This window comes from Saimiri boliviensis, chromosome 10 (genome assembly GCF_048565385.1).
Source record: "Saimiri boliviensis isolate mSaiBol1 chromosome 10, mSaiBol1.pri, whole genome shotgun sequence".
Classification (NCBI taxonomy): Eukaryota; Metazoa; Chordata; class Mammalia; order Primates; family Cebidae; genus Saimiri; species Saimiri boliviensis.
The window spans coordinates 21,769,782-21,785,588 of NC_133458.1; the positions used below are offsets into that span (position 1 = coordinate 21,769,782).

Genomic DNA, 15,807 nt, shown 5'->3' on the forward strand with positions numbered 1-15,807 from the left:
ACACATACACACTCATATACCACATACATGCACTGATACACTCATACACACATACATGCACTCACACATATGCACACAGACACACACATACATGCATTCATACACACTCATACACATACATGCACTCACGTACACAGACATACACACACATGCACTCAGACTCATACACACATACATGCACACACACGCAGACACACACACATACATGCACTCATACACACACTTATAGACATACATGCACTCACTCATATGCACACATACATACATGCACTCACACACACACATACATGCACTCACAGACACTCATATGCACATACACATACACACATGCACTCACACATTCAAACACGCACTCACACACAAACACATGCACTCACACACATACATACACATGCACACAGGCACACACACGTACACACATACACACACTTGTGCACTCACACATACATATAAACACATACATTCATACACGCATACACGCCTACACACATTCACGCATTCATATTCATATACATACACACACATGCTCATACATATACACACACTCATACACACGCTCATATACACACCCATACATATTCCCACTCACACATATACACTTATACACACACACACACACTCATACCCACTCACTCATATACACACATACATCTCTCACACACACACACACACACACACACACACACACACACACACGCTTGCCCTTGGCCCAGCCAGCATTCTCTGGCCCTGCACTGCAGGCTTCGGGCCAGTCTCGTTCAGTTTCTAGCTCCCGCAGGGGCAGCAGGAGCACAGGCCGAGCCCGCTGGGACAGCACGCAGCCTCTGCAGCCCAGTGCTGCTGGAGCCGCCTGTCATGAATCCGATTCCCTACTGGCTCCTGATCTTTCTGACCCGCCAGATTCCTGCCATCTGACTGTCACCCTGACTTTCTCTGTTTAAGCCTGGGGGCATTTCACAAAGCACTGTCAGCTCTGCCTTTCCCATCTCTGCTCACCATGGAGGCTGACCAGTCCTCTGCATGTGGGCCTGTGAGCATGTGGGCTGGGCATCCAGCTGGCCACCTGCCTGAACCCCAGGCTGCCCTCACCCTCAGCCACCCAGACGCAGCCCGGGGCTGAGCTCCACACTGGGCCTTCAGTGGGAGCCTACAGACCTTGCAGCCTTTCGAGACCAAACTAATGTTTCTGGGGGGAAGAGCAGCTCCCTCTGAGCCACCACCTGACCAGCAGTCCCTTTGCTTGTGGCTCAGAGCCCAGACCCCCGCCTCAGCGTCCCCATCTGAGTACTTCCGACAGTCCCAAAAAAGAAACTGGGGCAGGGGTGGTGGTGGTTATGAATCAGTGTTTCCAGTCATGCAAGAGTTGGGCCAGCTTCTGGGTCGCGCCAGCACCCATCTGGGTCTCCCTACTTTAGACTTCTCTAGGGCAGGATTTGCAAAGAATGTTTTTTTAAGCAATGAAATCTTTTCTTTAAACCAAATCTTAGAAGACTCAATATATAAAACAGATGGAACCAGGAATGCAAATCAGGTGATGAGAAGGGTGTTTGGGCCCATGCTGGGGACTTACCCAGCAGAAACAGCATTCCTGCCCCCAGGGAAGGTGGAGAGGAGACAACGCTGGCTTGCCTGCGCTGCTTGAACACTAACTGGAATGGAGTCCTGTGGAGCTTCATCCCTGGTGGGATTTAGCTTAGCACTGAGCAAGAGCGAGCCCAGGTGTCTGTTCCCAGGATTCAGAGAATTTCACTGCAAAATTATTCAGATAAGGCTGGGCATGGTGGCTCATACCTGTAATCCCAGCACTTTGGGAGGCCAAGGCAGGCAGATCATTTGAGGTCAGGAGTGCGAGACCAGCCTGGCCAACATGGTGAAACACTGTCTTTACTAAAAATAGAAAATTAGCTGGATGCAGTGGTGGGTGCCTGTAGTCCCAGCTACTGGGGAGGCTGAGGCAGGAGAATTGCTTAAACCTGGGAGGCCGAGGTTGCAGTGAGCCAAGATCATGCTACTGCACTCCAGCCTGGGCGACAGTGAGGCTGTCTCAAAATTATATATTTATATATCTCAAAAAATATATAAAATAAAAAATATATAATTTAAAAATAAGAGCCCACTTGCATTATCTTACATGTAAAGCCTATGTCACCGCAGATTAAATCAGCTATGCAGCATCATTACTGCCCTTAAAGAATTGGTGACAGAGGTACAGAGGTTTATTAGTTTGTCCAATAGCAAGTAACTCATCAGAACTTCAGAGCCCAAGATTGCCGTAGCTCTTCCTTGTCAACGTGACCTCTTCGAGCCCATCTTTCCTAAAACACAGTCCAGAAACACCTCTGCTTTCCAGGTTCAATGACATGGCATACTGCGAAAAACCACTGAGCAGAAAAGCAGAAAAAGCAATCAAACCACAATGCAAATATCCTAAAATCTGTGCACTTTACTCCTGGGGAGGAACAGCCATTTAGAATCTAATTTCTCTTTACAAATAACTCTAACAAGTTTTGTTATATGGTTTCCCAGCTAACAGGATATTAGTCTGGGAAATTAGAAAAACGGGGAAAGGAATGCTAATGGCAAGCATCCTCACGTCGGGAAACTGCGGCCGCCTAAGAATGAGATGAGAAACCTGAAAAATGCAGACCCAGGGACCAGAGGACAACCAGCAGCCTGGACAGCTAGCCAAGGGCAAGAGCAATAAGGGGGTCCCTGGGCTGAGGCTATGATGGGGAGAGTTGGCACGTGTCTCATAAGAAGCTGGGGAGAATGCAGGGACTCCAGAAATAAAGTCAGGAAATATGTAACACACTCTAGAAAACAATTCCAGTCATCCTTGAGAATCCTAGAAGTCTGGCATTCCCTGGGAGGTTCTGAATAACCCGGGTGTTATTGTGAAAGAAAAATCAATGGGCTAGAAAACTAACAAACACCACCACTGAATTTAAATTTAAATCTATAAAAATGAAAAAGAATTTAAACTTAAAAATGAAAAAGAATTTTTTAAAAATTAAAGAATTTACAAATGAAAAAGAATTTACATTTATAAAAATGAAAAAGCAGCCCTGTGGCTTTGCTCTGTGTGCTGATGGCCTCAAACTAGGTCAGCCTTTGGATGGAGCACTTCAAAACCAGAAGAGTCACCAAGAATCCTGGCCATCAGTGCAGCAGGCCATGCCAGCTGGTTTGCGCATGTCATTTAACCTCTGTAATAACCTTACGAGGTAGGGACACACATAACCTTCCTTTTTTTTTTTTTTTTTTTGGATGAGAAAATGAAGCCCAGGGAGGCTGAATAACTTGCCTAGGGTTACACAGTAGAGTCCTGGCTGACTCCAGAGTCCTCCCTCTTCCCCACTCAATGATGTTACCTCTGTAATCACAATATCCTGAGCCCCAGGCTGGGTCTCCTGAGCACATGGTATCGCTTACAAGGGAGCAGAAAAGATAGAGAGCAGACCTGAGCCCACCAAACACCCAGCACAGAGCCAATATCCCACTGAAGCTGGGCCTGGAGCTTAGACTGGCCCCAGCCTGGGCACTTAAGGCCAGTGTCAGGACTACAATTATGAATGAAGGTAAAAAATGTGTACCAGTGGGCTGGGTGCAGTGGTTCATGCCTGTAATCCCAGTATTTTGGAAGGTTGAGATGAGCAGATCATTGAGGTCAGGAGATTAAGACCAGCCTGGCCAACATGTTTAAACCTCGTACCTAAAAAAAAAAAAAAATATATGTATACACACACACACACACACACACACACAAATCACCAGGTGTGGTGGTTCCACTAAGATGGTTCCCTTAGTTTTTCTAAGCATCTGTAGCTCCAGCTACCTGGGAGGCTGAGGCAGGAGAATTGCTTAAACTCAGGAGATAGAGGTTGTAGTGAGCCGAGATTGCACCACTGCACTCCAGCCTGGGCCACAGAGCAACTCTCTGTCTCAAAAAATAAAATAAAATAAAATAACTGACAAGAAATGTGTGCCAGCTCATGCTGTCTGGGAGACCAAGAAAATCTCTCTAGAGTTGGATCAGATGAGGGGTTTCTAGTCAGCTCACCATGTGGCAGGCTATCTAGGAGTCTTTGGCTTTGGATTCAGATGGCCCTGGACCGATATCCTGCCTCTGCCCTTACACTGTGACCTTGGAGATGCTCCTTAATGCCCCAGTTTCCTCATCAGTAAACTGAGATACGGATAGTGCTGCTTCATAGGACTGTAGTGGAGATCAGACGAGAAAGTGAATGCAACATGTAAAATGCCCGGGACTAGAAGGCTCTCCATATTCCCGGTTCCTTTCCTCTCCCTCCGAGTGGAACCCAAGGAAAGTAGCCTACCTGTTGTTTAGGCACTAAGCCTCCCAAAAGGCCGTCACACCAAACCTGTGTTCTAGAATGGGAGGTGCTAAAGAGGCAGAAAACAGCTGTTATCTGTCAGTCCCCCGGGAAAGTAACCCCAGTTGCACTGACTTGAAAAGCTTCGCAGGGCTGTGTCATAGTGCTGGTGGAAAGACCATCTCCCACAGCGGTCGTGTCCCACACCTTCTGTCAGTTTCCCTCCTTGGTAGACAAGAAAATGAAGCTCTGTTAGTGCCACAGCGCGGCCTCCTGGAAGCCTGGGAAAGTAACTGGGCAGTGAGAAAGGCCCGTGACCCCCAGTTCAGCAGCTGCCCTAGGACAATCCGGCAGCACATCCCCCTCTCGCTGGGGAGAAGCTCCCTCCTACCCCACCCACCCATGATCATGATCGCTGCCCTCTAAGAGAGGACTCCACCATGGAGTCATAAGCTGTCCTGAGCTGGGGGCCTTCCCAGCCCCCAGGGGACATTCATGACAGGGGTCAGCTGAGAAATGAACTTGGAGACAGGAACTAGGTTAACCAGAAGCAGGGGCTCTTCCTCCCAGGAAATGGTCGCGGCAAGGACATAGGTCCCTTCTCCTGCACAACCCTCATCAACCAGACGCAATGAAATGTCCATGGGGCAAAAGAGAGAAAGGAGAGATGGAGCAGCCTGCCTTTGTTTTTGGTTTTGATGTTATCAAAGTGTTCTGAGCACAGAGTTTAAAAATCAAATACTGTAACACGGAATGCTTATCATGAAGTCAGCAGTCTCCTTCCTCACCGCCTCCCACTTTTCTCCTACCAAGTCCCACCCCACCCTGAGTCAATAACTTGTATCTTTGTTAACTGCTTCTTCTGTCAATAAGTGCCACATCTTCATGTGACATTCTTTTATTAGTTCTTGAGTTCTCACTTTAAGCAGTTATCAGTTGACTTCCTGTTACAGCAGATGAAGACTTTTTTCTTTTACATCCCCAGCTTTGCCCTCCACCATCCTCCCAATATAGTCATTTCACAATTTTTATTAATTCAGTAATCAAAATTAGTATGATTATGTACATATGATTTCAAATGCTATGTGTTTTACTGTATTTACATTTCCTTTCCTGTTGAACTTTTATTTTTGCTACAGTTAAAAATGTTCTTGTTTTCCCACTTTAAGAGGGTTTTTCAATTAGAAGTTAAACTTTTCTGTATCTTTTCCTCTCAATTTCTGTCATGGTTCCTCCAGTTGGAAGCAATTCTCATGTATGTGACAAATATTTATTGAGCATCTACTTCTGCCTATTATTCTACTAGGTGTTAAGATGTATAGAAAGAAACCATTCGCAGCCAAAAAGTTTAGTTGAGAGACAAGAGAGGTACTCATACAAAAATAAATTGAAAACAGTACAAGCCGGAAGCGATCTTTCAAGCAATGCTCCAACTGCTTGTGGTGTGTGGAATTAATGGTGCCCAGGAGGAATGTTCTGGAGTCAGAGGCAAGGGCCACAAGAAAGATTTTTCTGGAGTGTGCCAGGCCTGAACTGGGCTTCAAAGTCTGATTGGAATGTACAGGCAGAGATGGAAAGAGAGAACATTCCAAGTGAGAGAATCAACAAAGATTTGGTCCATGAACCTCAAACATGTGAAATGTCTTTTTAACTGCGCTGTGTCTTAACTTCCCCATGATTCAGTTAAAAAGTAGAAAGAAGTTTATAACTGGTACTGTGGCTATGAAGGAAGAGAAAATCCCTATTCTTAGAAAATACACCCTGAGCCTGGGAGGTTAAGGCTGCAGTGAGCCGTGATCATGCCACTGCACTCCAGCCTGGGCAACAGAGTGAGACCCTGTCTCAATTGTGTTTTTGTTTCTTTTTAAAGGCCAGGTGCGGTGGCTTACACCTGTAATCCCAGCACTTTGGGAGGCCGAGGTGGGCAGATCACAAGGTCAGGAGTTTGACCAGCCTGGTCAACATGGTGAAATCTGTTGCAACTAAAAATACAAAAATTAGCCAGGCGTAGTGGCAGGCGCCCATGATCCCAGCTACTCAGGAGGCTGAGGCAGGAGAATGACATGAAAGCAGAAGCTGAGACATCACCACTGCACTCCGGCCTTCTGGAGCAAAACTCCATCTCAAAAAAAATATTTAAAAAAAAAAAAAGAAAGAAAGAAAATATACACTGAAATATTTAAGGGTAAAGGACCAGCCAAAATGTATGTAACTTACCCTCAAATGGTTCGACAAAAAAAAAAAGGTAGTGTATAGGTATTCCTTGTACCATTTTCATTTTTGGAATTCATTGGAACTTCAGAATTATTGGGAATTATTTAAAAATTTTAAAATTAAGCAAGACACTGTCTCAAAGAAAAAAATGATGAGGATATGATGTTGAATGAAAAAAGGCAAGATAGAAAAGTACACACACCATGTCCCTACAAAGGACACGAACTCATTGTTTTTGATGGCTGCATAATATTCCATGGTGTATATGTACCACATTTTCCCTGTCCAGTCTATCATCGATGGGCATTTGGGTTGGTTCCAGGTCTTTGCTATTGTAAACAGTGCTGCAATGAACATTCCTGTGCATGTGTCCTTATAGTAGAATGATTTATAATCCTTTGGATATATACCCAGTAATGGGATCGCTGATTTAACAGAAAATCAAACACTGCATGTTCTCACTCATAGGCGGGTGTTGAACAATGAGAACACATGGACACAGGGAGGGGAGCACTACACACTGGGGTCCATTGGGGGAAATGGGGGAGGGACAGGGGTGGGGAGGTGGGGAGAGATAGCATGGGGAGAAATGACAGATATAGCTGAGGGGAAGGAAGGCAGCAAATCACACTGCCATGTGTGTACCTATGCAAAAATCTTGCATGTTCTTCACATGTACCCCAAAACCTAAAATGCAATTAAAAAAAAGAAAAGTATACACACTGTATAAATCCATTTATGTATCTATATAGATACAGGAAAAATGGAAGAAACTACAAGTATTTAACAGTAGTATGTAAGTATCAACAGTGGCAATGATTAAGGGTAACTTTGTCTTTAAATTGTTCTATATTTTGAAGTTTTCCATACTGAACATGTATTAATTTTCTAATAGAAATGAAATGAAAATGATTTTCTAATATTTTCTAAAAATATTAAAAATGAGGTTTGGGGAGAAGCCTAGGGTTATTTAATAATTTTAGAAGATCAATATAAAATTATATGTGTTTATTCTTTAAAATCATATTCACATCAAATTTAAATACAGTGGTCTAATGTTTTCTAAAGTGGAGAAAAATATCTGTCCTATGGAGTTACTGGCTGGATTGAATGAAATAATCTGTAAAGTGCTTAGTTAACACAGTGCCTGCCCACCGTGAATGTTTAGTAGATACAATTCTAAGATGGTTGGCTGTTTCAATAATCCTCACCTCCCTGCTTCCTCTTCACCAGCCTCTTTGGTTGAGAACAGGTTTTATGTGGCATGGCCCATTCTCCAAGCCAGTGCTGGGCCCTGGGTCCTGAGTCCGGGAGGGTGGCTGACCTGCCTGACCTCTCTGCAGGTGGCAGCGGAGTATTTCAAGAACACCACGCTGCTGCTGGTGGGGGTCATCTGCGTGGCGGCTGCCGTGGAGAAATGGAACCTGCATAAGCGCATTGCTCTGCGCATGGTCTTGATGGCCGGAGCCAAGCCGGGCATGTAAGTCTCATTTGGGATGCCAGGCTATAGGGCATCCTTCTAGCTCCCAGTGTGCCACCAGGATGGTGGTCTCAGGTCACTGTGGGACGTCCACTTCAGCCTGCTTTTTTACCAACAGGGATGGGCTGACACCAGAGCCTAGGACCCCCACTTCCCCTCCAGGGAGAGGGTCTGTGACCATAGAATAGAAATCTGAATCTGTGACCTTGCTGTCGTTATCCAAAAAACTCACCCATCGACCTAGGCTGCAAGGGCAGCAGCTTACATCATACAGGAGCCCATTAGGTAAAACAAGATGGACCAATAGAAATTGTTTCCCAACTGTTTCCTGTATGTATCAGGGAACAGGCTGGGCCAGAAATGGCTGTCTTCTCCTTTGTCATGGAAGGAGATGCGAATGTGTCCTCCCAACCACCCTGAGTTTCTGTCTTCAGTTCAGACCACAGAACTGGTTAGAGACACAGCATCTGACTATGATGCTGGGGAGGCGTCCCACCCTCGGGGAATGTGGTGCAGTGTCAAGGCTGAGTTTTGTGTTAGCTTCACTGCTGCTCCATTTGGATCCCCTGCCTGTACCTCCCCTTTTGGAATAACCAGCTCACCCCCTTCTAGTTTACAACTTTCTTGCTATATTTTATGTAAGCTGCCCTGACTCCTATGGGAGTCACCAAGAATATAAATAAATAACATAGTAATGATCCTCAACATGAGTCGGACGACTATAGGTTACGCTTCAAAGCATGCTCCTGTCTCCCAGATTGTCAAACAGGTCTGCCAACTACAGCTTCATCCACCCCCTAGCTCAGTAATAATCTTGTACCTACACTCAACCTCCCAGGCACACAGTGGCATTTTGTAACATCATATGGAGACTCTGTGGCTCTTTAAAATCTCTGGGTCCTATCTGAAAGAAAAAAAATTTTTTTTTTTTAAGACAGAGTTTGGCTCTTGTTGCCCAGGCTGGAGTGCAACGGCACGATCTTGGCTCACTGCAACCTCCGCCTCCTGGGTTCAAGCCATTCTCCTGCCTTAGCCTCCCAAGTAGCTGGAATTATAAGCATGTGCCGCTATGCCCTGCTAATTTTGTATTTTTTAGTAGAGACAGGGTTTCTCCATGTTGATCAGGCTGGTCTCAAACTCCCAACTTCAAGTTTTCTGCCTGCCTCGGCCTCCCGAAGTGCTGCGATTACAGGCATGAGTCACCACACCCAGCCTCTGCAAGAATTTTTATCCTCTCACATTTCTACTCCTCCGTATTTACCAGTCAGCAAGTTGCCACCCCCGAGGCACTGTTACCCGTGTGTGTGCAGATTCAACAGTCATGTCGCTGTCAGCTGACTGAGTCCATGTGATAAACGTACTGTCCCCAGATTGTGCAAAGTTAGTAATTCTACCTAAAATAATAAACACGGTAGTCTTTATGTTGGCTTATCTTATGGAAACTAGGACATGTCTGTACAGGCACACACTGCACAATGTTCTCAAAGCCAAAGAGAAATCACTGGAGGGTTACCCTCGTTTGTGTTTTTCTCCAAGTGTTGACTCTTTAAGATGTCAGCTGGAAAAGTGCACACAAACATGATAAGGAACACTTCTGTGAGTTTGGGGGCTGGCCCCTCAGGTAATGGGCAGAACTGTGAGCTCCAAACATTCACCTCTACTGGGTCACTGATAACTATGGTGACTTGGCAGCAAAGCAAGGAGTGCCATGGTACTCACAGAATCGCTGGCTGCGAGGGCAGGCAAAGTATCCCCTTCCACACACAAACACACATCACCGCCAAGCCCCGGCCAATGTCTGCAGAGAAAGAAAATCGACGGTAAGTCTACACCCTGTGGCCCTATGACCAGAGCTATTCTTTGCTTCACTAAGGACTTTTTTCTGGCTAAGGCCACTAGTCCATGAAGCGTGATTCATTCATTCAACAAGTATTGATTTAACACGTACTCTGTGGCAAGCACTGGCAGTACAGAGCTGAATGGCGCCCTGCAGGACCAATGCCTGCCCTCCCGGCCACCGTTGTCTAGAACAGCCCCAGCAGGTCGGTCGGAGGCCCGGGAGGGGCTCTGTGACGCCCGCTGTGGGGCCGCAGGATGCGTGTTCCATGGATGCTCTGCCCCAGCCCTCCCTCCCTTGCAGGCTGCTGCTCTGCTTCATGTGCTGCACCACGTTGCTGTCCATGTGGCTGTCCAACACCTCCACCACCGCCATGGTGATGCCCATCGTGGAGGCCGTGCTGCAGGAGCTGGTCAGTGCTGAGGACGAGCAGCTCGTGGCGGGCAACTCCAGCATCGAAGAGGCCGAGCCCATCAGTACAGTTTGCTGGAGTTCATCTGTCCTTTGCTCCCCCAACCTCCCCTGGGGTCCTCCTGCCTGGCTCCTCTTGGGAGACTGCCCAGTGTGGTGCCCACCCCAGGACCCCCTCAGCCATGGCCCCCACCTTCCCCAATCTCTTCCCTCTCCCCTATTTCCCATCCCAGCTCTTAGACTCTGAAGCTTCCCTGAACCCCCTGTTCTGGCTCTGCTTTCCCCTTCACTTATGGGTTCTTTTCCCCCAAATGTTCAAGGGTCACTACAAAACCCTGGGACCAGTCCACATCCATAAGCCCCACTCTACCTACAGAGCAAAAGGAAGGAGAAATATCACCCACTCCATATGCCCCCCCCCCCACCCTGAGCCCTTCAGCTATGCTCCAACCTACAGGGTCCATCCCGGCCTCCACCTCTCACTTCCTGCTTTTCTTTGCTACTTGTAGGTCTGGATGTAAACAACACCCAACCTTCTCTGGAACTCATCTTTGTCAATGAAGAGTGAGTATGACTGCCCTCTTCCAAGACACAGCCTCTCAGAGTCCATTGGGAAGGTCAGAAAAGATGGGACCTGGACCCATGAACAACTCTTTGAGATGTGTACAGCCCAAGCTCACCACCTTGCCATCCCCCACCTCCCCCATTTCCTCTTCATACCTAGGAAGCCCCCCGTCAGGACCTGGAGGGTCACCACCTTAACCACAGTGTTGCAGTGATGAGGAAGAAATAAAAAAGCCACACTGAATCTCCATGGACACATGAAAGTGTCCACACATCCACCATGCAGAATCACATCTAAATTCAGGTCCCTTTTAGGAAAATATGTTTAATTTGTTAATGGAAAACTGTTCACATATCGAAGTCACTGCAGATTCTTGGAGAATCATAAAATACTTTCCAACTATTAGATAAGGTCTTAGTAGATTTGGTCTTGTTAGATATGGCAAAGAAAATGTAGGTGGCAGGTAGGGGATGAGGGGACAGGAGGTGAGAGGGCCATTCAATGATGAGAAGCAGAGCTGGGAAAGGAGAAACAGCCTCAGACATTCCTGGGAGGAAGCTCCATTAACAGCTGATGCCATTTGGAGATTCTGTTTCAAGATGTGGTCTGCAGGCATGCTGCAATGAATAGTCCACACTTAAAAGCTGGATTCGTAACACAGCTCAGCCCTGTCACTTGATTTTGTGAAAAATGGAGAATGCACATTGAGTGAAATCAGCATTCGCAGAGGGACAGATGCAGAAGGGTGCCATCAAGAAATCACTTTATTTTTCTCCACCACTGTCTTCAATCATAGCATATTGGATTTCTTGATGACACCACCCTTGATGGTATCTCAGGCAAACCCCATAGCTCTCCTGGCTCCTTTCAGGTATCATAACAATCTCATGTTTAGACATTTGGGAGACTGGTCCAGATTCCTATCAAAACTTCAACCTCTCACCCAAAGCTTCTCTCACACCCACCCACCCCTCAGCCTAGGCCTGCAGAAGAACGAAGTCAAAAGTAAGTGGGGGAGGGAGTTGAGCTGCTTTCTCTTTTCCTCGACCTCCCTCTCCTCCTCCTCCCCTACCCACTGCCCTCACTCTGCTGCTTCTGACTTTTCCCAGCTTAGGACAGCAGCTGTAGGGTACAAGAAAGATAAAGGGGTGAGAAGGGTCTGGCTGGGGGGCTATGGCGGTCTGGGGTTCGTGCCCTGTCTGAGATTTCAGTCCCTGGTCTTGTCCGTGGGGCAACCGCCTTCAGGGGCTTTGGAGCATCCCCTTGTGGCGCCCTCTGCAGAGCCCCAGGCCTGATGGCAGGGCCGTGCTCAGGGATTAACGCTCACACCACCCTCCTGGGTCTGTGCTCTGGTGGGTCACTCCCCCACAACCCGTGTTGGGGGTACCTCTGCCTCTGGGCAGGCCTTTCCCAGATGACCCAAGAAAAGGCCATCCTCACTGTGTGGCCTTTTCTCCTCCCTGTGGCCTCTCTGGCATTGCCCTGCTGGCATCAACCTGCCTTTGCTCTTTTCCACACAAAAATGTGTCCTCAAACTCCAAAAGAAAAGCCTCAATTGTCCTAGAACTCTAAGCATCCTTTGTACTGGTGGGAACTGGGGTTTGCTGGGTGTGCAGACAGCACTTTTGCAGCCACCGCCTGCTACCTGAGGTTCCCCGCCTGCCCTTCTCACTCAGTTTGGGAAGAGGGAGGGGAAGCATCACAGCACATTCTCCTCCCAGGTTAAGAATTCGCTCCAGACACTTTACTCTGCACACCTGTCAGCATCTTCTCCCTCCCTGACAGAGCCTGGAGATGGGCCGTGACTGCAGGCCCACATCCCGCATGGGAGTGCCCAGGATGCTCTCTGTCTTCATAGTGGCTAAGCTGGTGGCACTCACTTGTCCTCACAACTAAGACAAACTGGAAACATTCACTGATCACTCAGTGTGTCAGTTATACGGATGGCTAAGTTCTCATCTTCTTCTGTCCTCAAGGCAAAGGTTGGGGACCAGAGGGGTGGGAGAGACTCACCCCCGGAGGTGCACTTGCTGATCAGAAGTTCTCCTCCTCCCCCATCCTCTCCTCGTCCCTTGCCCTTCCCTGGGTACAGTCTAGGACCCTGTGCTCCTGTCATCTCAGATACCCATATCACAAGTTCCCTTTTCTAACTAGTGGTCTTCCCAGAGTCAGCCAGTGAGGACATGGTCAGAGGGCATAGGCTCTCCAGAGAGACAGATGCCTGGACTCCTATCTCCCTCCAGCACTTAGCATCCTGGTGCTAAGTACTGGCTTAAATGGAGGTAGGAATGCCAGGACCATAGATCTGTGATGAGGATTAACAATGTCTGGGGGTTCAAGCCCATACATAAGACTCTGTATTAATAACCACTCCAAGTCTGCTATTAGGAGGATTGTTAATATCAAAGGGAAGTGCTGCCCCTGCCCTCAGAAGGAAGCAGGCCCCTCCCCCACGAATCCTTACAGCATCTCAGAAGGCAAGGAAGACTAGGATGAGATTAGTCTTCTATGGAGGCCAGAAAACTGGAGTCAAGAGAGTTTAAGTCCCTTACACCAAACACCTGATGCAGGGGGACCTCCCCTCCCAGGAGTCAGTCTCACTGATGTGGCTCCGTGTCCTCTGCTTGGTTCCAGCAGGTCCACCGCAGACCACACCACTCTGATGCACAACAAGGTATGGCCTGGGGGGTTTTCTGTGCTTTGGAATCACTTGAAAATCCCTCAGCACTTCTTCATGGAAACCCAAGATTCAGCCACCCAGATGTTCAACAGCCACAGATCAACCTTAGAGTTCCTTTCAGTGAGGATTCCATTGACAAAATGTTATTATTAAAAAGGACACGTTGGCTGGGCATGGTGACTCATGCCTGTAATCCCAGCACTTTGAGAGGCCAAGGTGAGAGGATCACTTGAGGTCAGGAGTTCAAGACCAGCCTGGCTAACATGGTGAAACCCCACCTCTACTAAAAATATAAAAATGAGCCAGGAGTGGGGGCATGCACCTGTAATCCCAGCTACTCAGGAGGCTGAGGTAGGAGAATCACTTGAACCCGGGAGGCAGAAGTTGCAGTGAGCCCAAATCATGCCACTGCACTCCAGCCTGGGCAACGGAGCAAGACCTCCATCTCAAAAAATAAAATAAAAAAGACACATTTATAGGGGAAAGCAGAGTTTACCTACATACAGCTACTCGAACTTACCTCACTCCCCCAAGTCTGGTTTTACATCTTTTCATGAGAGGTGTAAAAGGCCAATAAAATGGTGGTCTTCGGCAGGGCACAATGGTGTGCACATATAATTCCAGCTACTGAGGAGGCTGAGGCAGGAGGATTGCTGTGGCCCAGGAATTTGAGCCCAGCCTGGACAACATAGTGAGACCCTGTCTCTAAAAACAAACAAACAAAAAACTGTGAACTTGGTTATGATGGGGTTTGTTTTCATTTTCTTTTTTTTTTTCATCTTATTAATAAAGGGTTCTTCATTAGCTAATAAAGTCCTGAAAGGCTGGTTCTCCTCTAAGAGACAGCTATGTTCTGGCTAGTTTCGAAGCCTCTTCAAGTGGAGAGCTTGACGCCAGGATGGGCGGGAAGCTGTGCCGCGAGGCAGGCCTGGCTGAGGTGCTCTGCCCTGCATGCTCCCCCTGGCTTCTGGCCTCTCTTCCCACAGTGCTGAGGCATGGGGTGGCCCTGGGATGACTAGGTGGTCCTTCTCAAGGCACCTGGCTCACCACTCCCTCTTCCTAACAGTGAGCTGGCTTTTGTTCCAACAGAACCTGAATGGTGTGCCCTCGATCACCAACCCCATCAAAGCCACAAACCAACACCAGGACAAGAAGCAACGCCCATCCCAGGTAATAGAACGGCCTCTTCTGGCCCTGTTTCCTACATACAATGCTGTGAGCTGCTTTCCAAGGGTCTTGAGGTCGTAAGAGAGTCAGGCTAGTGAGCTGTCACCAGGCACTCACGACCCATACATGTCTGACCTGTGTGCACCAGGGAGATGATACATCAAACTCACTTGGCTGCAGCAAGGCAGTCCAATGCCTGAGCTCCTGTGTCTTCAACTAGAAAAGCTGGGGGTTGATGTAGATCAGAGGTCCTCAAACCCGTCTTCAAAGGTGCTTCAGGGACACTGCAAATATTTTATTTGAGTATCCTAAGATTGTAAGGCAACTGAACGAATAATGGTCTTCCTGGCATGATTCCACTGAAACAAAATGCAGAAGTCAAATGAATTACTGTTAAGGCTTATGTAAAACATCAACTGTCACTTACGACCCTTGATTTCAAATGTCTGTGTTCATCAAAATAGTCTCACTTGTTTAATATCCATCATCATAAATAACTGCCACCATTTATTAAATGCTTATTATGTACCAATCACTGCACTCAGCATTTTTTCTCTGGTCTTGACTCAATGAGGTGGTGATTTTGAGCTCCATGTTTGCAAACAAGGCAGAGATGAAATCATAACCCAAGGCCAAGGAACTAGGTAGGGGAGCATTCTGATTCAAATCCAAGTCTCCTGGACCACATGCAATTAACCCCTCAGTATCCTTCCAATTACAAAATTGGATGTATGCTAGCCAGGCGTGGTGTCTCACACATGTAATCTCAGCACTTTGGGAGGCCAAGGCAGGAGGATCACTTGAGCTCAGGAATTCAAGAGCAGCCTGGGAAACATGGCCAGACCCTGTCTCTACTAAAAAGTTTTAAAAATTCGCTAGCATGGTGGTGCATGCCTGTAGTCCCAGCTACTCAGGAGGCTGAGGTGGGAGGATCACTTGAGCCCAGGAGGTCAGGGCTGCAGTGAGCTGTGATGGCACCACTGCACTCTAGCCTGGTCAACAGAGTGAAACCCTGTCTCAGGAAAAACAAAAAACAAACCAAAAAAACCCAGATGTATCCGATTGCTACACTTACAATACTATTCTATGTAAAATTTCACTGGAAGAAAGGATTGTGGA

The 15,807-nt window shown here is 47.4% G+C and overlaps 1 protein-coding gene and 1 long non-coding RNA gene across 4 annotated transcripts in view; one reads left to right on the forward strand and one right to left on the reverse strand.

Moving 5' to 3' along the window:
* The window catches only part of LOC141580035 (uncharacterized), a 72,351-nt gene that overhangs the window by 52,011 nt on the left and 4,533 nt on the right, over positions 1-15,807 (reverse strand). The window contains exons 2-4 of the long non-coding RNA XR_012512022.1: positions 14,859-15,047; positions 14,042-14,226; positions 9,748-9,826 (exon numbers count right to left, since the gene is read on the reverse strand). This is a non-coding gene — a long non-coding RNA (uncharacterized LOC141580035). The remainder of the gene's footprint in view (positions 1-9,747; positions 9,827-14,041; positions 14,227-14,858; positions 15,048-15,807) is intronic.
* Positions 1-15,807, forward strand: part of SLC13A4 (solute carrier family 13 member 4) — a 49,009-nt gene that overhangs the window by 13,296 nt on the left and 19,906 nt on the right. For 2 of the 3 annotated variants that reach the window (XM_074379031.1, XM_003920969.4), the window contains exons 3-7: positions 7,892-8,028; positions 10,169-10,341; positions 10,786-10,840; positions 13,476-13,515; positions 14,611-14,691. In XM_074379031.1, coding sequence (XP_074235132.1) covers positions 7,892-8,028; positions 10,169-10,341; positions 10,786-10,840; positions 13,476-13,515; positions 14,611-14,691 — 486 coding nt within the window. The remainder of the gene's footprint in view (positions 1-7,891; positions 8,029-10,168; positions 10,342-10,785; positions 10,841-13,475; positions 13,516-14,610; positions 14,692-15,807) is intronic. The other variant, XM_010342767.3, reaches the window with a different exon arrangement.